Consider the following 21371-nt stretch of genomic DNA (forward strand, 5'->3'; position numbering starts at 1 on the left):
CCAAGAGCCGTTCAACCTTCTCCACAGGGTTTTCATGAGTTACTAAGTTCTTCAGGCTGAACTGGATCCCCAGAGTTTGATTCATCTGTCTGCACTCTCAAGTTCTGTAGCCTGAAATGGCTCTTTACTGTCAGTTATGTCTATGCATTCTTATAATTTACAACATAAGACAACATGGTAGTGGCCCAGTGCATCAGATACTTTCAAAGCCCAAATACAATTTCAAATGCTTTTAATATATGCATAGCTTACAATGAAGCTACAGAAATGGCTGCGGGTAGAAAGGGAAAGTCCATGTGTTAAACTTAGGTTCTTTGTAAACTCAAAAACTAAACAGAGAAACCGTGGTACTCCCCAAATGAATGGCAGTTATGAACGCCAACACTTCCTCCTGCGCAAATCCTCCTGCACAAAATGAGCACAAGCACCTATTGACAAGAGGCCAAACAATAAACTTGAAGAGCAGCTGGAGTATTTAGAAACCCTTGAACTGACCTCTGTGGAAACCTCAGTAGAGCAAATACGCTCTCCCCACTCTCTCCTGCCATATTTAACAAGCGAGCCTCATCTTGACTGCTATTCTAAGAGGCAAATCACTTTTGAAGTGAGTCTCAGAGGTCTCAACAATACACAACTAAAGAGATTTTGCTCCTTTGATTACAAATTAAATCAAAAGCATGATCAGCTAACATGCATGCTTCCATAACATAGAAAAAGATTCTCCGATCCATTTAACAACAAAAGACAAAAGAATCAAAATAATAAAGACAACACATCCCCCAAGTCCCATAAATTTCACCTTACAAGGGGGCAGATGCTTGAGTCCTTTTAGGGACTTAGGGGGTATCTGTCCCAGAGCCCATGTGGACATTTTTCACAACTGCATTTTGAGACATGGAGGAAAGCCCTCATGGCTCACTCAGAAATTGGTGCAGAGCTGGACACATCTATTAAATATTTGTTTTACAACAGAATGAATGAGTAAATTACAGACCAGAGACAGCCTGGGTCACATGTAACATTAATTTCAATGGGGAAGCAGTATTTTTCTGCCAATATTCCCTGGACTTCTTCCACTCTACTCTTCCATGCTTCAAGTTTGGAAGTTCCTTGGGGCCTTGGTTAAAAATAGGGCCTTGTGCAGCTGGGAGAGATCAGCAAGAATCAGCCCCGCCTCTACTCAACTGGTTGCACCTTAGTAGCAGGAGAGGCAGTCTCATCTTTCATTCCAACATTTGGGACTAGTCCTGTGCAAAACCCAAACCAGAGCCGATGGCGACAGCAACATCAACAGCAATAACTGTAGCAACAGCTTTGATTTACTGAACACATTTATGATTTATGAACACATTTAAATCCAGGACTTTGTGACTCCAAAGCCCATTCTTTTTTCCTTTTTTTTTTTTTTTTTTTGGAGACAGAGTCTCGCTCTGTCACCCAGGCTGGAGTGCAATGGCGTGATCTCGGCTCACTGTAACCTCCACCTCCCAGGTTCAAGTGACAGGTGTGCACCACCACACCCAGCTAACTTATCTGTTTTTAGTAGAGACAGGGTTTCACCATGTTGGTCAGGCTGGTCTCAAACTCCTGACCTCGTGATCCACCCGCCTCGGCCTCCCAAAGTGCTGGGATTACAGGCGTGAGCCACCGCACCCGGTGAGCCCATTCTTTTAATTACCATACATGCCTCCCAAGAAGATTAAAATGTAATTGTGTAATAAGAGCAGTTGTTGAATGTGGTAAAGAGCTCTGAACTGAGCACCGTAACATATGGATTCAAGATCTGACTGCCATTTAATAGCCATATCACCTTATGTAATAACATCCAACTCTATAAGCTTCAGCTTATTCTTCTATTAAATGGAAACGCAACCCTCATTTTATTGAGTATACTGAGTATGGCAGAGACTTCTGATTTCTCTTCAGTATTCTTTCTTCCCTTCTTCCTTTGATAGTAACAGCCCTCACCAAGAGTGTTAGTAGAGCACATGACCACCTAGAGATGTTTCCCAGTGTCTCCTGCAGTACAGCCATGTGACTAATTCTGGCCAATGAGATGTGAGCAGAAGTGACATGTACAACTTCCACATCTCATTTTTTTGTTTTTTGAGACAGAGTCTTGCTCTGTCACCCAGGCTGGAGTGCAGTGGCACGATGTTGGCTCACTGCAACCTCCGCCTCCTGGGTTCAAGCAATTCTCCTGCCTCAGCCTCCTGAGTAGCTGGGATTACAGGCATGCGCCACCACACCCAGCTAATTTTTGTATTTTTAGTAGAGACAGAGTTTCACCATGTTGGCCAGGCTAGTCTCAAATTCCTGACCTCAAGTGATCCACCCACCTTGGCCTCCCAAAGTGGTGGGATTACAGGAGTGAGCCTCTGCACCTGGCCTACGTCTCCTCTTTAAATGGAATTTGCTTGCCTCATCTTCCCTCTTCTACTGAGTTGAGATGAGGACATGGTGGTGGTGGTCTAACTCTAACCATGTGAATAAACCTGGAAACATGGGTGGCCTTATAACTAGGGTTGCCAGATTTAACAATAAATAGTTAAATATAAACAACACTCAGTTCAACTTGAATTGCAGATAAACAATCATTTTTTAGGATAAAGTGTGTCTCAAATATCACATGGGACATAGTTATACCAACCACAAATATTGCACAGGAAACACTTGTACTAAACACAAATATTACATGGGGTATATGGGATATAGTTATGCTTAAAAAAAGAATGATTTATCTGCAAATGTAACTGGGCATCATCCTGTATTTTTATCTGGTAAGTTTAATTATGGCAATTGAGCTACATTTCTTCCCTAGAAAACTCTTTGATGGGTTTCATAAGAGAGAAAGAAACTTTCACCTTATTTGAACAACTAGATTTGTGGGGACACTTTGATACAAAAGCCCAATATATACCCTAATTAATGTACTGAGCAATAAAATAAGGTATTATGATCAATATAATTACTTGATAACTTCTAAATCTTATATTGGATGTATTGTATTTACATCTTATATCAGATGTAAATGTATTCTCTATCAGTGGAGAGTAATTATTGCTAATTTCAAGACCCTCTGGTCAGATAATGCAGAGAAAGAAGGAAAATGAAGAAGGTAGATTTAGCACCGAATATTTAGATTCTGAGTAAGACTTATTCCACGGTTGCTGTTTACCATCAAAACTTTTATTTGGGCCAGGCGCGTTGGCTCACGCCTGTAATCCTAGCACTTTGGGATGCCAAGGTGGGTGGATCACCTGAGGTCAGGAGTCCGAGACCAGCCTGGCCAACATGGTGAAACCCCGTCACTACTTAAAATACAAAAAAACTAGCTGGGCGTGGTGGTGGGCACCTGTAATCCCAGCTACTCGGGAGGCTGAGGCACAGGAGAATTGCTTGAACCTGGGAGATGGAGGTTGCAGTGAGCCGAGATCACGCCGTTGTACTCCAGTGTGGGCAATAACAGTGAAACTCTGTCTCAAAAAACAAAACAAAACAAAAACTTTTATTTGAGCCAGGTGCAGTGGCTCAAGCCTCTAATCCCAGCACTTTGGGAGGCCGAGGTGGGCGGATCACCTGAGGTTGGGAGTTCAAGACCAGCCTGACCAACATGGAGAAACCCCATCTCTACTAAAAATATAAAGTTAGCTGGGCGTGGTGGCTCATGCCTGTAATCCCAGCTACTTGGGAGGCTGAGGTAGGAGAATCACTTGAACCCGGAAGGGGGAGGTTGCGATGAGCCAAGATCGCACCATTACACTCTAGCCTGGGCAACAAGAGCAAAACTCCATCTCAAACAAAACAAAACAAAACAAAACAACAAACAAAAACAAACTTTTATTTGAAAGTGAACTTACTCTGTATCCTCGGGCTATAAGGATCTTCTATTTTGAAAGCAGGATCTAAAGCACGAAATATCACCTAAAAATGGAAACAAGAGTAACTGGTATTTTTGCAATAATCAAAAAGTAGATTTGCAAGTAGAATGTAAAACACAGAAGCAAACAAACCTCTCCTTCAGTTGAGGGTTCAATGTCAGAATATCGGGAATCACAAATTATGTCATCGACTTTTTTCATGGGGCCAGTTGAAATGCCTGGAAACGAGGCCTCACAGTCATAGGCGAAGTATCTGTACACGCCCCAGGTTTTCCCAAAGTCGGACGATCGTTCTATCAGCATGGCAGCTGGACGGAATGTCTAAAGGCAGGAGCAAAAATCTCATTTGATGTTTTTTATTGGTAGCCCTTTTTAATCTCAGGTAAAAATGTCACTCAACTGCATGCCACAAACTTGAACTGCATGTGGTTTGTATTTCAGACTGTGGCTGGATTTCAAATAATTTAAGCTGTTCCACGGAGCCTCTTCTCGCAAGGAAAGTGTCTAGCCTCTAAAATGGGCACTTTTCCCCACACTACTGGATAAGTAAACTGTTGCTCTTTAGAAGCTTATTATAAACAGGCACTTTCGTGTATTTAGTCACCATGTACACTGTAATATGAGTGGCAAGTTTGAGTGCTTGTTCCTTCATTCGTTCATTTAATTATTCAGTAAATGTATGACTACCTCCTTAGTAGCAACCAGTGGCCCATATGCTGTCTATATGCTATACACAGTCCGATGAGGTACAGATATGGGTGTCAATAAGTTGCAATATGCTATGTCAAACACCATAGTAGGGTCGCATGCAATGTGCTTTGGAAAAGGAAGAGGAAGAAATTAGTAACTCAAGAAGCTGGAAAATCCAGCAATTCCACCTTATTAGGTATATACCCAGAAGAATTGAAAACAGGAACCCCAACAGACACTTGTATATGAATGTTTACCACAGCAGTATTTTTCACAATAGCCAGAAGGTGGAAACAACCCATGTACCCATCAACTGATGAAGATAAACAAAATGTGATATATACATACTGTGAAATATTACTCAGCCACCAAAAGGAACGAAATGCCAATACATGCTACAACATGGATGAACCTTGAACGCATTATGCTAAGCAAAATAAGCCACACAAAAGGACAAATATTACATGATTCCACTTGTATGAAATACCTAGAATTGGTTAAGTAGACAGAGACACAAAGTTGATTAGCAGTTACCAGGGGCTGGACAGAGGGGCAGTAGCCACAGAATTTCTGTTTGGGGTGATGAAAAAGTTCTGGAAATAGACAGTCTTAGTGGTTGCTCAACATTGTGAATATACATGACACCACTGAATTATACATTTAAAAATGGTTAAAATGGTAACCTTTCTGTTATGGATATTTTACTGCCAAGAAAAAAAAAAAAAAAGCTAGGAATACTTCACAGAGAAGAAGGCATAAAATTGGATCTTTTTTTGAGACAGAGTCTTGATGTCGCCCAGGCTGGAGTTCAGTGGCATGATCTCAGTTCAAGGCAACCTCTGCCTCCTGGGTTCAAACAGTTCTCCTGTCTCAGCCTCCCGAGTAGCTGGGATTACAGGCATGTGCCACCACGCCCAGCTAATTTTTGTATTTTTAGTAGAGATGGGGTTTCACTATGTTGGCCAGGCTGGTTTAGAACTCCTAACCTCAGGTGATCCACCCACCTTGGCCTCCCAAAGTGAGGGGATTCCAAGTGTGAGCCACCGCACCCGGACCAAACTGGATCTTAGAAGGGCAACAAGGTATTTTCCAGGCAGTGGGTGGAGGTGGCTACACGTGGCAGAAGAGGTTGGTCAGGCCTGGATAAGAAGGAGTTGCCATGCTAAGGGACTTATCTTTTTGCAATGAAAAGGGAACACTAAAAAATTTAAGTGGATGAATGAAATGATCATATTGTGCTTTAGAAAAATAACTCTTGTGGTAGAGTTACTGGACATGGACAACACAAAGCACAGGAAAACGAAGTGAAAGAAAAAAGATGAAGGTTTTAACTTGAGAAGTTACAATGTCGATAGAAAGGGATGGAACTGACCACTCTGAAAATTTAGTGACAGAAGACTATATTGAATTACACTTGGTGATCAATGAGACTGCAGCGGAAAAGGCAGAGTGAGGAAAGAAATGCGGGCACCTGCACTTGGGTAGCTAGGTAGATGTGTTGCCAATGACAACAATAGGGAAGAGGCGTGAAAGCATTTGGTTGTAGGCAAATTAGTCACATGTGCAATGTCCACGTGGAGACACCCATCAGACACTTGGAAAAAGTGGTCTGGCACTCAGCTGCAAGAAGAGAGCTTGAAACATTAATTTGGGAGTCACTGCACACACATAATATTTGAAACCTCCAAGTATATGATGTCTCAAAAAAAAAAAAAAAAGAAAAAGAAAAGAAAAAGGAATGGACAAGATAAAGAGAGTCTAAGTCTGTGCTCCAGAAAAACGTATCAACCAGGGGCTACACAAGGAAAACCGAGTGGTGCCAGTACCACTCATTACATTATTTACTTTAGCCCTCTATAATTTGGGCTTATTTGTGTTTCTGCAAAAGTCATATGTTGAAGACATAACTCCATACTTCAGGTCACTGTGTGTGGAGATGTGCTCTTTAAAAAGGTAATGAAGGTTAAATGAGGTCATGAGGGTGGGCTCTCATCATATATGACTGGTGTCCTTGTAAGAAGAGATGAGAACACACACATGCACAGAGGGATGACGGTGTGAAGACACCGGGAGAAGACAGCCATCCCAAACCAAGGAGAGAGGCCTCAGCAGAAACCAACCCTGCCAACACCTTACCCTGAGATTCCTAGCCTATGGAACTGTGAGAATATACATTTCTGTTGTTTAAGCCACCCAGTCTTGTGACACTGTGTTATGGCATCCCTAGGAAACCAATGCACCCTCACAACACATTTGTCTGACAAATGAGAAAACTGAGGCTCGGAGACATTGATTTGCTAGTTACAGGCAGAGCTTAGATTCAAATCCATGCCTATCTTTCTCCCTCGCTGGCTAAAGGCATAGAAGACTGGAAAATGAGTGTCAGAGAGGAAAGAGAAAAAAGACAGTCTTCTGAAACCAAGGCAGGAGGGAGATTTAGGAGGGTGTGGTGAACAGAGAAAACTGGAAGTAAAAGATGAAGCAGAAAGAGCACTGAAAACAGGCAATCAGGCAAAGGCTTTGACACTGACCAACACAGTGATGCATTTTGGGAATTGGAAGTCACATTACAAGGGAGGAAGATCAAAGGAAAGTTCAGTTGACCTAGAAAACAGAACCTAAATAAAAACACTTACTTCTGAATTAAAACCAATGCTTGACAGAAATTTGGGTGAGAGTTAATGCTGAAAACAACATGCTTAGGCTTTCTTTAGCCCTCCTTAATAATCCTGCTGGGCTTTTTCTCTGATAAAAGATGTCAAGGATAAGAAAATGGACAATTACGTTTTGACAGACTCTTTGACTTATTCACTCACTAGCTGCTCAGGTTTTTTTTTCACCTACTCAGGAATATAAGAAAATGATACCATATTCAACTCAAGACAGTATTAGCCTAAGAATTTTAAAATAAGAGAGAAAAATTCCTAAGGACTAACTGAACCATGTGTGCCACGTACCATGGCAAACTCCCTGTGAGAACCCGGCTGGGAGGCTTGGGGAGAGTCAGAGAGAGGAAGGTCTGAAAAAGTGTGAAAGCCATTTCTGGCTGTGCTTCCTTCTCCCTCTCTTTTGGAAACTTTCAAGTCCCAAAGGACCATTGACGAGTCATCCAATTTCCTGTGGAGTTAAGAAGTTGCTGGAAACCAGAGCAACACATTTTACCTAAAGAATAGAATCCTTTCCATGCTCTCTGCTTAGTCATCAACCTTCTCAGGCCTGCCGTTGCTGCACAGTTGCCCCCGAATTTATAATAAACAAAAGACCTATGAGTTTTTTGTGTCTTTTTAAGATAGAGTCTCGCTCTGTTGCCCAGGCTGGAGTGCACTAGCACAATCATAGTTCACTGCAGCCTTGACCTCCTGGGCTCAAGTGATCCTCCAACCCCAGCTTCCTGAGTAGCTGGGACTACAGGTGTGTGCCACCATGTCTGGCTAATTTTTAAACTTTTTGCAGAGACAGGGTCTTGCTATGCTGCCCAGGCTCGTCTTGAACTCCTGAAGCTCAAGCGATCCTCCCACCTCAGCCCCTCAAGTGTTGGGATTACAGGGATGAGCCACCATGCCCGGCCAAGAGTTATGAGTTTTGAAACATCTAGCAATATAGAAAAACATACTGTGTACATGCTAAATGAGCTTTTGCTAGTCTAAATCTACTTAGCAATTAGCCGTCTCTACGGCAAACTTGGGGAAAAAAATCAACAACCTCAGTTTTCTTCCTGATTTCACTACTGTTAGTAGCTTCACCATCTTCCTAGTTATTTCACTTGACTTTCTAAGTAATTTTTTTTTTAAGTGAAAGCAAGTTTATTAAGAAAGTAAAGGAAGAAAAGAACGGCTACTCCATAGGCAGAGCAGCCCTAAGTAATTTTTGATTCAGCCCTTTCCTTCCACTGTTCTGCTTCTCATATTTCTCTACTTCATGGTTCAGCTTTTGATTTTAAAGGATCCAAATGACTGCCCTTAGAAAACAGGGGCTCCTCATCTTGGAAACGATCCTCAAAGGCAGTAACAGCAGAGAGTATCAGAGTATGGCAGTGAGTGGACACATGGGATTTGAAAAAGCTTTCTAAGATACAGGACTCCTGGGTTGCAGGAAGAGGCTCCCTCCTACTTGAGAATCACAGCCAGTTTTTGCATTAGCACCAACCCTCCATTAATGTTTCATCAATGCTGACATCAATAGAGCATCCCAACGTGCCCTTTATTTTCGCCATCCCAGTCCTTGCTTTGTATTTCCTCTTGGGCTACCTTCCTGAAACACAGGTCTCCTTTTCTTGTCAATGGTTTCCAATTTTTTTTTTTTTTTTTGGTGTTCATTTTTTTTTTTAAATTAAAGATCCAGAAATCTGGATCTTTAAGACTGGCATAAACAAAAATAAAGCACAAAATAGCAAGATAGCTGCAGTTACTAACTGCAAGAATATAGTAAAAAAGAGTCATACTAAATGTTAATGTTTTTGCAACAGAATTATCCCAATCACCTCAGAGTAGAAAATTTTGGCAAGAAATGATCATTCATTATTAAAAATATGAAAAGAGGCTGGGCGCAGTGGCTCACACCTGTAATCCCAGCATTTTGGGAGGCAGAGGCAGGTGGATCACTTGAGGTCAGGAGTTCGAGACCAGCCTGACTAACATGGTGAAGCCCTGTCTCTACTAAAAATAAAAAATTAGCCGGGTGTGGTGGCGCATGCCCATAATCCCAGCTACTCGGGAGGCTGAGGCAGAAGAATTGCTTGAACCTGGGAGGCGGAGGTTGCAGTGAGCCGAGATCGCACCACTGCACTCTAGCCTGGGCAACAGAGTGAGACTCCGTCTCAAAAAAAAAAAAAAAGAATTTCTAAGATTGATCAGTTGTAACGGCTCCCTTTTTCTTATAAAGTTCACACTCCCTAGCAAGGAGTCAATGCCCTTTGTGTCTAATCTGCTTTTCTACTTTTACTTTACTTTCCTTCTCTCACTACCCCAAACTCGAGGCAAATCTACATAGCACTTGCTGAGCAAACCCTGACCCACTGTCCCACCACCAGTGCCTTGCTCTCAGACTGTTTCCCTCTGGCCATGAATGGCCTTTCTTCCATCTCCTCCCACTGACATCCTGCTCTCCTTTCCTGGCCCAGGTCAAGTGCAGTCCCAGTCCTAGGTTTCTTCTTTATTGCAGGCTAAAATTAATCTCACCCTCCTCCGGGCTAACATACATTGTCTGAACTTCTGCTGTAGTCATTAGCACCTTCTGTCATGTACTGTAAGTTATCTGCAAGTATATCTTTCTCCCCTGGAAGACTGGAAGCTCCTGGAGGGCAGTCACTATGCTATCTTTACAATTTCCCGTAAGGCTTAAAGTAGGGTAGTTTCTTACAAACAGAAGATGGTTGAATTCATTTATCCACTTATTCTTTCATTCAGTAAACATTTGTAGAGCAATTACTATATGCCAAGCATCTGCATTTATAAAGACTTTCAGGTTCCCACTATATGCCAGGCCAGCAAGATTATCCGAATTCCTAGAACAGAAGGGAACAGGCCAGGTGCAGTGGCCACGCCTGTAATCCCAGCACTTTGGGAGGCCAAGATGGGCAGATTGCCTGAGGTCAGGAGTTCCAGACCAGCCTGGCCAACATGGTGAAACCTGTCTCTACCAAAATACAAAAATTAGCCAGGTGTGGTGGCATGTGCCTATAGTCCCAGCTACTCAGGAGCCTGAGGCAGGAGAATTGCTTAAAACCAGGAGGTGGAGGGTGCAGTGAGCTAAGATTGCACCACTGCACTCCAGCCTGGGCAACAGAGCGAGACTCAGTATTTAAAATACAAAAAACAAAAAACAGAGGGGAACAGGAGACCATCACCATTCTGTCTTATGTCCTATGATGTCGGTATTATTCCTCTTCCCATTTACCAATGAGGAAGTCACAGCTCTGGCCACACATGCCAAGAAGGAGCAGACAGGGATTCACACCCCATGTACCCAACCCCATAGATGTTGCTTTTCTCACTGGAGCTAGGACCCAAAGGATGAGTTGTTTTCTCATAAACCAGTGTGATAACTTGTACCTATTCTTTTTCTTGAGACAGGGTCTCACCCTGTCGCCCAGGCTGGAGTGCAGTGGCATGATCTTGGCTCACTGCAACATTTGCCTGCAGGGTTCAAACGATTCTCCTGCCTCAGGCTCCCAAGTAGCTGGGACTACAGGCACGTGCCACCACGCCTGGCTAATTTTTGTATTTTTAATAGAGCCGGGGTTTCACCATATTGGCCAGGCTGGTCTTGAACTCCTGACCTCAAGTGGTCTGCCTGCCTTGGCGTCCCAAAGTGCTGGGATTATAGGTGTGAGCCACCACACCTGGCCCCAGCTTATAGCCATTCTGCGTGTCTCAGTTCAATCACTGCCCCCGTTTTACCTTCTGCACCTACATGAGTAAATTCATCTTTCTCCCACTGTATTCACCTGAGTGAGTATTCAACTACAAAACATGTGCCCAAAGGACTTTTGGATCTAGATGAACTCAGAACTATCCATGTATATGAACAGATGCCCTCTGCAAAGGAAAAGATAGGATCATAAACATTAATAAAGATGATTTTGAGTATTCTTAGGTGTCACATAACTTAAAGGTAACATCCTTATATGCCGATGAGCACCAGTTTAATCACCAGATTGATTATGTGGTCAATGAAGGGACAAGCGGTTAGTGACAAGGAGTAGTTGACGATTTATTTAGTGAAACCTTCCCCACCACTCTCAATACCAGGTGTCACAGTCACAGTGCCCACCTTCCTGCTCCAGCAGGAACAGCAGGCTGCTGGGGAGTGGGCACAGGGATGAAGGCTCAGGCCTGGGAACTGCACAGCCCAACGTCCCTCCTAGTTGCATTCTGACCCCCCGCCCACCCTAGCTCCTTGGCCTCCCACTTTGGTGGCAGAGACAGTGAGATTTTCATGGCTACCTGCCCACATGGTAAATCTATCCTTGGCACCTTTTCCTTTCCTGAGAGGGTGTAGATAAGGTTCCCAACTCCAAATGAAAACTATTCAAAAGTGATTTTTAATCTGAGAAGCAATAAGTAAATTATGGGTTTTCTGTGCGCCAATGTGTACTTTAAGCCATGTGAAGTCTGTCATTTCCAGGCAGCTGCTTAAGAAGAAACAAAGGGACTTTGTACAGAGACATTCCCTAGTTCTGGAGTCATTTTACATCTCTCAAAGAAAAATGATGAGAAAATCCACATTTAGGAAGGCATTACACATTTCTTAAGGAACTGTAAAACTGTTCCCACAAATTTTGCAAAACTTTGAAAACCAAAGAGAATACACTTCCTTTCCAGTTACCAAAGTCAGTATTAAAGCATAAACACAAGGGACCAGGGATTTACTCTCCAGATGTTTTACTGCGGTTTGGAAGAGGGTCAACACTGCCTTACTCTATGGAAAAATAAAAAGATACCTAATTAAAAGTTTACAGTTGAATTACCTTAGAATAGAGGCTCGTTCTACTTATTGTCATTAAAATAGAGTATTTGTTAAATGTAGTTATTCATGCTGATGTTTTAAAAACTGCTCAATTACCCCAATTTATGGCAACAATAATATTTAAGTTCCCATTTAGGTCAACTCACATCTGACATCCATTGTGAAAGGGGACATTACACAGTACTCTCATGTGTCATTTGTGAGAAAGTTAGGGATTTCTTACCTTGAAAGTCATTATGAGATGAGTAAAATGGAATTCTGCTTCCAAATCCAGTTGGATAGTTACATTTTCCACACCTACGGGAGATTAAAAAAAAACAAAAAACAAAAAACAAATGAAACTGTAAACAGAAACATCTGTGAATAGTTGAGACTATGTTTTAAAATTATTTTTATGTTCCCCATAGAAAGTATCCTTGCATTCTACCTTAAGCTGAAGCTGAAACTAAATAATAATCCCATGGTAAAGCACAAGTCCAATGATTCTTTAGTTTTCCACAAATCATTCTGGAGTTCAACAGATTGAATCTGCTCACTGGAACAAGACATCTGGCAGAGTGCCTCTAGCTGCTGTCAAGAAAGACATCCTTTGCCTAGCCAGAAGTGAAACATCTTCCCAACCCTCTAAGCCAAGCTGCTCTCAAAGGAAAAACGGGAGGGCACTTCCTGTGCACAGTAGGGGGTCAGCTTGCAGTCTGATGCACAAGGACACAATCCTCCTCCAGTAGAAACACAAATATTCCTTTTTCTCTATGCAGCAGCAAAGAAAATAAATAAGAGTCTACCACATATGTTAGTTATACTACAACTTAGAAAAACCTATCCCTGATGGGGAAACCTTTGGATGCATTTCCACAATGAAAAACAATGCCAGAGGAAAAAAGAGTCGGTCAAATAAACTGGCTCAGAACAAATACTAACATCTTCTCTTTCAGGGGAAAGCCTGAACAAACAAATGAGCCTTTGCACCCTTGCCCCGAGGGTCAATCAGTCTCACTTAAACACATTAAAAAGGCCACTGGAATTCCAGAGATGGAAAGCACCTCCTCCCCAGTCCCTAGAGCTCTCATGCCTGCCTGTTCAGCAAGGGAGACTTTCCATGCTTCTTGTGTTTGAGAGAGCTTTTGGGGTCCATCTTCCAGAGCAAGAGAGTCTTAAATGCGGGAAGACAGGAATGTGTCAGAATGAATCATGTCACAGGCTGGTGTATTTTCAGGAAATCAGGAGGACCTTTTGAAATAAACTCTCTTGCTGGAAAAATGCCAAGTCAATTGGGGAGGTGGAGGCGTGGAAAGTGGTCACTAGAACGGATATGAGTTAGCTGGAATGTTAAAAGAAAAACATTATAATCATACTAACTAATCTTATCTAACTTATTAAAAAGAACCATATTACAGAACTACAATGGGCATTTATTTTTGAGTGAAATGTTAGGCAATTGTATGTCTCTCCTCTTCCAGACTTTTAAAAACCTACAATATTTGTTCAAAATTAAGAGATAACAAAATAATGTAAAGTGCGAAGCAAGGCTAGTGCCATTTCTGTAACCTAAGAACATATGCTGCAACGTGTGCACCAAAAGCACATTCCATTTAGATTTATAACCTGATAAAGCACTTCAGGCTTTTTTTTATATGGGAAGAAAAATCCAGAAAAAAGAAACAAGATCATTCTTCTATAGTATATTGGATTTCTGTCAGACCGAGGAATAGATCATCATGATGGGTAAAAATAGTTGTACATTCCAAGCTCGTTTCTGTGCCTGGACACTGATAATTTAACCCCGCCATGTATAAGCACATCTTTGCAAAACACACAGAAAATAGATAAAATCACGTTCATAAAGTCTTCAATTGTGATCAGACAATACAGAGATGATAGGGTATAGTAACAATCAGTCTGACTTTCTAAAGACTAAGTTCCATCAGTCTAATCTCATCTAATTTCTTGTGACAGAGTGACAGAGAACTCAAGCCCCTCTACTGGAAAATCTCTTCTTTCTGGCATCTGGTCTCTTTTGTCCCACAGATTCAAAGTTGTAGAAGTTGATTAACTCGACATAACCAAGACAAATCTTCCTCTAGAACTACAGCACATGATAAACTGTTTCACTGTCTGTTGACTAAAATGGGGACAGTCTCGATCCTAATGTTGAGACATCTTCTTCAAACTGTCTTTCACTGGAAGAATGTGGGAGATCAGGAAATGCTCCTAGTCTTTGTCATAAGCTTGCTGCTGTTTCAGAAGTCTTCGGGATGCATTGCAGATTTACAGAAACTTCTCTTTCACACTGAAGTATCAACCAAAATATGCCCCCATAAGAATGAACATGGCTCTAAATGATACATGCTTTCTGATGACCCAGTGAAGTTTGTAACCAGTGAATTGCCAAGGCCAACCAATGAACAAATCAACTCTCCCTAGAAACCAATAGTCTAGAAAATATTGCAATTTAACGGTCAATGATAACCGGGCGTGGTGGTTCACGTCTGTAATCCCAGCACTTTGGGAGGCCAAGGCAGGTGGATCACGAGGTCAGGAGATCAAGATCATCCTGGCTAACACGGTGAAACCCCGTCTCTGCTAAAAAATACAAAAAAAATTGGCCGGGCGTGGTAACATGTGCCTGTAATCCCAGCTACTCAGGAGGCTGAGGCGGGAGAATCACTTGAACCCGGGAGGTGGAGGTTGTAGTAAGCTGAGATTGCACCATTGCATTCCAGCCTGGGCGACAGACAGAGTGAGACTCTGCCTCAAAAATACACAAACAAACAAACAGTCAATGACAAAGAAATCTATTAAGGGTGTTTGTCTTTACAGAATGATAGATGGCTGCAACAGCATCCAAAGTCTCCCCAGGTGTAGGGCATAGAATAAAGAAATCTAGTAGTCTCCAGGCTTTTTAACGACCAGGGTTATGTTCACTTCTTTGAGGATACTTTCACATTTTTTTTAAAAGAAGATCTAATGGTACATTGTTGATTAACAAAAACACTAACTCTACCTTTATTCCCCAAATTTCAGCATCCGAGTTTGAAATAAATGTGAAACTCATCTGGGCTTCATGGCACAGCAACAGTAAAATCATATTTGATGAATGTATTAAACAAAATCCCAAATAGCAAAGACAGGAAAAAGGGTGTAATTCATGCAATCACTGGAGGAACCATTTGACTTGGGGTCATATCCATGTTGACAGAGTCTTTGAAAAATTACATCTTGCTGCTTATTCACAGTGCTATTATTACTATCAAGAAATTTTCTGTAGATGAAGGAAGGCGGTGAGGGGAGGAGTGGGGGCTGTGATTCTGCCCCTTCCTTTGGGATTGATCAAAGTGAAAGATGTTATGTTTTGTGGAAGAATAGGGGCCTGAGACAGTACCCATACCCTCCCCACAGAGCCCCCCGGCACACAAGCACTCTCTCCAAAAGCCCCTCGGAATGAGGACTATGAAATGCTCCTTTGGTCTAGCATGAAAGACTGCTTTCTTATAGGAAATACATGCTTCAGGAAGAAGGATAAGATTTTACCAAGAGAAGTTAGTGCTCCAGGCAGTCAATCTGTCAGAGGCCATACTTACAGGACAGAGAAGCAAATCATAATTACAAACACCCAGGAACCTGTAAGCTCCACCCGAGTTATCAATCACACTCAATGGAACTTGTCCCCACACCAACCACATACCATTTTCAGATTGCCACCAAATCTTAAGGCGGTTTGGCGCAAAGGTAGTGACCACATTTTCAATGAGATGGCTGTCAGGATTCAGGGTCTCATGATAAGGATCTTGGGAATTGCATATGAAGCATTTTTTGTCCTCCTGAAAACAAAGTTGAGTTCATCAGTCTAGAAGCAACCTCATTAAAAACATTTTTAATTAAAAAAACCCCATCAAGCCCATAATACAAAAATCAACCTATTAGCTTCAAGAAAAATGAATGTGTGAAAATTGCTTAGGTGATTTGTATCACATCTTTCACTTTTAACTTGCTGAGTCTAAAATACTCTTGAAAATAATTTCCTCCTTCCTTGCAAATTCAAGGTCTAAAGTAAAAGACGGCATTGTTTCCTCAAGCTATTAATCTAACCAAAATCAAATTTCTAGGCTTAAACCTTAATCTCAATAAACAGAGAAGCTTACTCTACAGTAAAATGTAGAGGAGATATTAGAGAATTTTTGCTGACAGAAAGCAAACTAAAAATGAAAGAAAAAAATACAATTCGCTTGGCCTGATTTTCTAAAGCCTAAATGAAGCAGAAACCAAGTATTAGGCAGAAGTATTTAGAGAAGCTTTGGGAACCACAGAACAAGACTTCTTCATTTCCACCCTGCCTGGGCAGTGAATCAACAGTGGGGGCATGCAGGCTAACCTGCAAATTGCTCAGAATATCTGGGGAAGGGAGGGCCAGACTGTTGGAAGGACCAGACCATGTTGGGACCACTATAATCTGGGGCCAGTTCAAAGAACCCCAACATGGTCATGAACTAGGATGAAGATAGACTGTAAGTTTTAGGGTAGCGTTGAATTTCTCTCACTTTCTTTTTCCTAAAATGGAAGCCAGAGCCACCCGGGCAGTTGGGTTAGGAGAGTTATCTACTTTCTGTGCATTCCGTCAAGGCAAATCATAAACAACAGAGCTTAATAGCTCCCTTTCTACATAGAGCTTTGCTCTGTACCTACATTTTCTGAAATGCAGATTATTCTTAAGTCTGAAAATGAGACTAAGACTGAAATATACAAGAGACCCACATGTATGTTACAAACAGCATTTGATTAAGCATAATATTCTTATAAGGACACAATTAACTGACTGTACTTTTACACTGTATTTCACATTGTATTTATTTAGTTATTATCTTCTTCTCAAAAGGATTTGGAGACTGGCAAGGTGTACTGTCTAAAAAACAGAGACCAAAAGCCAGGGATGCATTGGGAGCCTGGATAAAACAAGCTTCCTCTATCTTGATGCCCACTAGATGTTTGAGAAAAGCACGTATCCAGTCCCTTTTTTAGGCCCTGCTATCTGTGAAAAGCACTTCACAAATGCATGGCTAATCATATATACCAGAGAGCCTGGCTCCAGTTGCTTATTTATTTATTTATTTATTTATTTATTTATTTATTTTAGGGGAAACTACTAAGACTGCATCCTCTTCCTCTTCCAAAGGAAGAGAAGAACCAAGAAGCAACACCAAGAGCCAGCTTCACACTCAGGAGAGACCGCTGCGCCTCTTTCTTGTGGTTTCTGATGCTCTCTACACATTCAGAGAAACTTCTCCAGGAACGAACTCTAGAAATAATCTCTGAGAGGACAGTCTTCCTTCCCAGTTGCTTTTAATACAAACAGTCTGATTTTCATTTTGGTCAAAGTTGATTTCATAATCTGGTGATTCATTTACAGGATGTCCTGGCCTCTCAAGAAAATGTTAGCATAATATTGTAGGTAAAATGTAAATGCTAATATTAGAAAAGTAACATCAACTGCCTTCAATAACTTGTAGTCAAGGAAACTAGTACTGGAGAACAATCACCAGAACTCCAAAAAAAAAAAAAAAAAAAGTTTAAAAAAGTTTAATTACAGCCTCCCTTCTAATCAGGAGGAAGCAGTCTAGACATCTCTGTATAAACCTGGAAGCAAATGAACGAAATCCACTTTACCACATTCCTTTGGTCTAATTTATCAGGTCTCCAGAATGGGCTTTCTGCTTTGTAAAAGTGACTCCATTTTAAGGGATCCGCTGTGCAAACCACACACAATACTCTGTCCTCCTTCTGAAGGGCAACTGTACCGGTGGGTGGGCTGACCACATTCTGGGCAATTAGCTTGGAACTTGCCCTGAATGTGAGACTGATACTTTCCGCTTTTGTTAGAGGCCAGAAATATCAGCCTTTTTTTATTTAAAAATTTTTTTGAGACAGGGTCTCCCTTTGTTATCAAGCTGGAATGCAGTGGCCTGATTATCACTTACTGCAGCCTCGACCTAATGGGCTCAAGTAATCCTCCCACCTCAGCCTCCTAGATAGCTGGAACCACAGGTGTGGACTACCACGCCCAGCTAAGTTTTTAAAAATTTTTTTGTAGAGACAGAGTCTATGTTGTCTAGGCTGGTCTTGAACTCTTGGGCTCTAGTGATCCTCCCACCTCAGCATCCCTAAGTGCTAGGATTACAGGCGTGAGTCATTTTGCACCCGGCCAGCTTCGTTTTTAAAAATGAAGGAAAAGTGTTCTGATTCTGGATATTTTATACTTTGTGTCTTCTTTTAAAATTACTTTTGAGTTTGTATAAATATGACCCCTGAAATCTAAAATTTGGGCCCTCTTTTAGAAACAGGTAACACCCTGAAATTTCACTGTGGTCTCTCTTTATCAGGGTACCACGGCAACCAGGGCATTTCGTGAAAGCAAGCATCTGATCCTGATATCTAGTTGGGAACAGCACCAAGTGAGGAGAGGAAAACGGGTTCGTTCCGTGATTGGAATCACCTTGCAAGACGCCTGTCAGTGCTGGAATCCTCTTTACTCAAGTGAAGATGCGGTTGGGGGCGGGGGCGGAACCCAAGATCACTGGGTTTTAAAAAGAGGATAAATCACCTTTAATGCACACTTCCAAAACTAAAGATTAAAACACACACACACACAATCAGGCCTTTGGAGGCCCTGGGTTGGGGCAGCCAGGACTGTCGACAGTCCTTCCTTTCCATACTGACCGCGCCAGCAGGAAATGTGTGGCGGATGCAACTGTGCAAACTGAGATGGGGCGAAAGGGTAAGCTACCAGCCTAATCCCGGGACTCCCCGGCTGGCTGCGCTTCCTATCTGGATTGCTGGAAGGATGCGGAGTCCCCAGGGCCTGCCCCTTAGCTCCGGACGGGAGGAGGCGCTAGAAGAGCCTCATACCCGGCTCTCAGCCCTCACCTGCAAGTGGCTGACGATACAGTAGGGTTCGGGCTTGTGCAGCCCGCACGTCGAGGTCACAGAAAGCCTCTGTGCTCGGCCGATGAGAAGGTCGCCCGTGGCGGGGTAGCAACTGCCTTCGGCGCAGCCGTAGCTGAACTCGGGTTCTTGAGCGCGCACTCGGGCTCCGCACAGGGCTGCGGGAAGGACAGGCGACAGGGTTGGGGGCACACAAGCAGGGAGTAGAGTCCGAACAAAACGAAAAAGCGGGGGCGGGGGAGTGGGTGCGGAGAGAGGGCAGTCCATTCTGAAGAAAGCAAAATGCACAGAAAGGACAATGGAGAGATGAGCGCAGGAGAGGCTGGGAAGGCAGGGACTCAGAAAGGAGGAGGACACGGAAAGAAACCCACACACGTCATCAGGTCTGTCCAGCAGCGAGAGCCTCCCTCCTGGGAAACCCACCGACGCTCGCGCCCACCCTGATCAGCCCCGGGGAGCACCTCCTCCAACAAAGGGTGGATGTATAGACCCTCCACTTAGACGTGCCTGGAGCCCGCCGCAGGGAGGCTGACCCCCCAAGCGCCACACACCCACGCACGTGAACCCGCGTGCACGCGGCAGCCCGCGCATCCTCGGTGTGAGTGTGCGCGTGGAAATCTGTGAGCACGGGGCGCGAGAGTGCGTGTGCGTGCACGCGCGAGGGTCACCGGCGCTTCGCTGGGGGCGAGGCGCCGGGTCTCGCGGTGGACGCCGCTTTCCGGAGGTAGGGGAGCCCATGGACAGTCCCTGGGGCTCTGGAGTGGTTTCAAGGCTTCGCCATTCCAGGGAAGCGCCAGGTCCAGCTGTTTCTGGTGCCATCCGGAGACAAACAGAGATGGTTAATTAAAGCCACATGGCCCCCATCTGTTCCCAGAATGAAGCCTCCGCTCAGCTCAGGCACTTTCCTGGGCAATGGATTTTTGGAGAGCCCTCCTCAGTCACTACCGCCAACCCCAGGGAACCTGCCCTCCGCGGTGGGGAAACCCAGGGTGAACAGGCCGAGGGTGCAAAACCCTGAGCGGGGGCCGCGGGAGCCCGCAGGGGCCGGGGCTTGGGCGCAGAGCCCGGAGGATGCGGGTCCGCGGCACTCCGCGTGCGCCGTCTCCAGCCACCACCAAAGCAAGGGCGTTGGCGTTTAATCCTAGGGGCGTCATTTCCATCCAGTCCCTCTCCCAAGCCCCCAGTCTCCCTCGAAGGTGAGCAAACAGCTTTTGGGTTTTCCTTCCCCATGCCCAAGTCCATCCGCCTCCCCGCACCGTTTCCACGGAATTACCTAAGAAACTGAAAGCTAACACCTGGAGAAGCCCCATGCTGGCTCCCTGCAGCCACGGGGACACGGCAGAGGAGTGGAGAAGACGCCCGCCGAGCGGCCTGCCCTTTCTTCCCGTCTTCCTTTCTATAGAGGTGAAAAGGAGGGGAAAAAAGGCAAATGTTCAAAGAGAGTAGAGGCGCCCTTCCATTTCCTGTCGCTCCCACGGAAGCTGGGGGTGGGCTGGAAAGGGGGAAAAATCGCGCAGCCACTTTGTTCTCCTCACCCGGCGACGCTAGCGCTCGCCCTGCTCCTGGCAGCCCCCGATCCCAAAGAAGGGAATTAGAAAGTTTAGCCTTGGGAGGAACAGAGGGAGGCGCCTCTGCTCATGCGCACACGGAGAGCCGGGGCTGAAGGGGCGGGCGGCAGCAACTCTGCGAGGACCGGGTGAGGTCCCGGTCCCACCCCCCGGGGCGCCTCTTTTGTTTGAAAGCTGTGTCTGCGATGGCTGCGAGGCTGGGGCGCTTCCCAGTCCCAGCGCGGGTCCGCCCCGGGGTGCGCGTCCCAGAAGGGCGCGCGGCGTGGCCGTCCAGCGAGGGGGGCGGATGCATGGGGGCGTCTCCGAGGTGGGTGTTCAAGTCGCCCAGCCAGGGGGCCGGCGGGACCTACCGCGGACTAGCGCATTTACGTTCGCAAGAAGTGAATCACCAAACGTGCCCACGGCTAAAACTGTCGTGCCGTGCGCTCGGGGAAAGCGGGTTAACTCTTTAGAAACAGGGTCGACCTGTCGTATTTGTTCTTTAGAAAGTGACACTTCCTTTCCGCCCCCAGTATCCAAGAGCTTGGGATGGGCGAGACTTCTACAGTGTCTTCCTAGGAAGGAGGAGAAGCGCTGTGCGCCCTGCAATTCTTTGCGCACACATTTATTCAGGACCTCTCTGTAGTCCCTGTTACCCAGGTGGTCACGGCATTGAATTGAACGGCTAGTTCTGTTTTTAAAAAATCTACTTCCAACATGGTGAAACCCCCTCTCTGCTAAAACTACAAAAATTAGCTGGGCGTGGTGGCGGGTGCCTGTAATCCCAGCTACTCGGGAGGCTGAAGCAGGAAAATCGCTTGAACCTGGGAGGAGGTTGCAGTGAGCCGAG

The 21371-nt window shown here is 44.2% G+C and overlaps 1 protein-coding gene and 1 pseudogene across 1 annotated transcript in view; both read right to left on the reverse strand.

Moving 5' to 3' along the window:
• The window catches only part of LAMB1 (laminin subunit beta 1), an 87294-nt gene extending 66728 nt beyond the window's left edge, over positions 1–20566 (reverse strand). The window contains exons 1-7 of the mRNA XM_001090393.5: positions 20510–20566; positions 20248–20370; positions 18957–19132; positions 15724–15859; positions 12262–12335; positions 4014–4202; positions 3861–3924 (exon numbers count right to left, since the gene is read on the reverse strand). Coding sequence (XP_001090393.4) covers positions 3861–3924; positions 4014–4202; positions 12262–12335; positions 15724–15859; positions 18957–19132; positions 20248–20284 — 676 coding nt within the window. The 5' untranslated portion in view covers positions 20285–20370; positions 20510–20566. The remainder of the gene's footprint in view (positions 1–3860; positions 3925–4013; positions 4203–12261; positions 12336–15723; positions 15860–18956; positions 19133–20247; positions 20371–20509) is intronic.
• LOC114677311 (small nucleolar RNA U3) lies at positions 17175–17360 on the reverse strand (annotated as a pseudogene).
• Positions 20567–21371: the final 805 nt, after the last annotated feature.

This window comes from Macaca mulatta, chromosome 3 (assembly GCF_049350105.2).
Source record: "Macaca mulatta isolate MMU2019108-1 chromosome 3, T2T-MMU8v2.0, whole genome shotgun sequence".
In the NCBI taxonomy this organism is placed as follows: Eukaryota; Metazoa; Chordata; class Mammalia; order Primates; family Cercopithecidae; genus Macaca; species Macaca mulatta.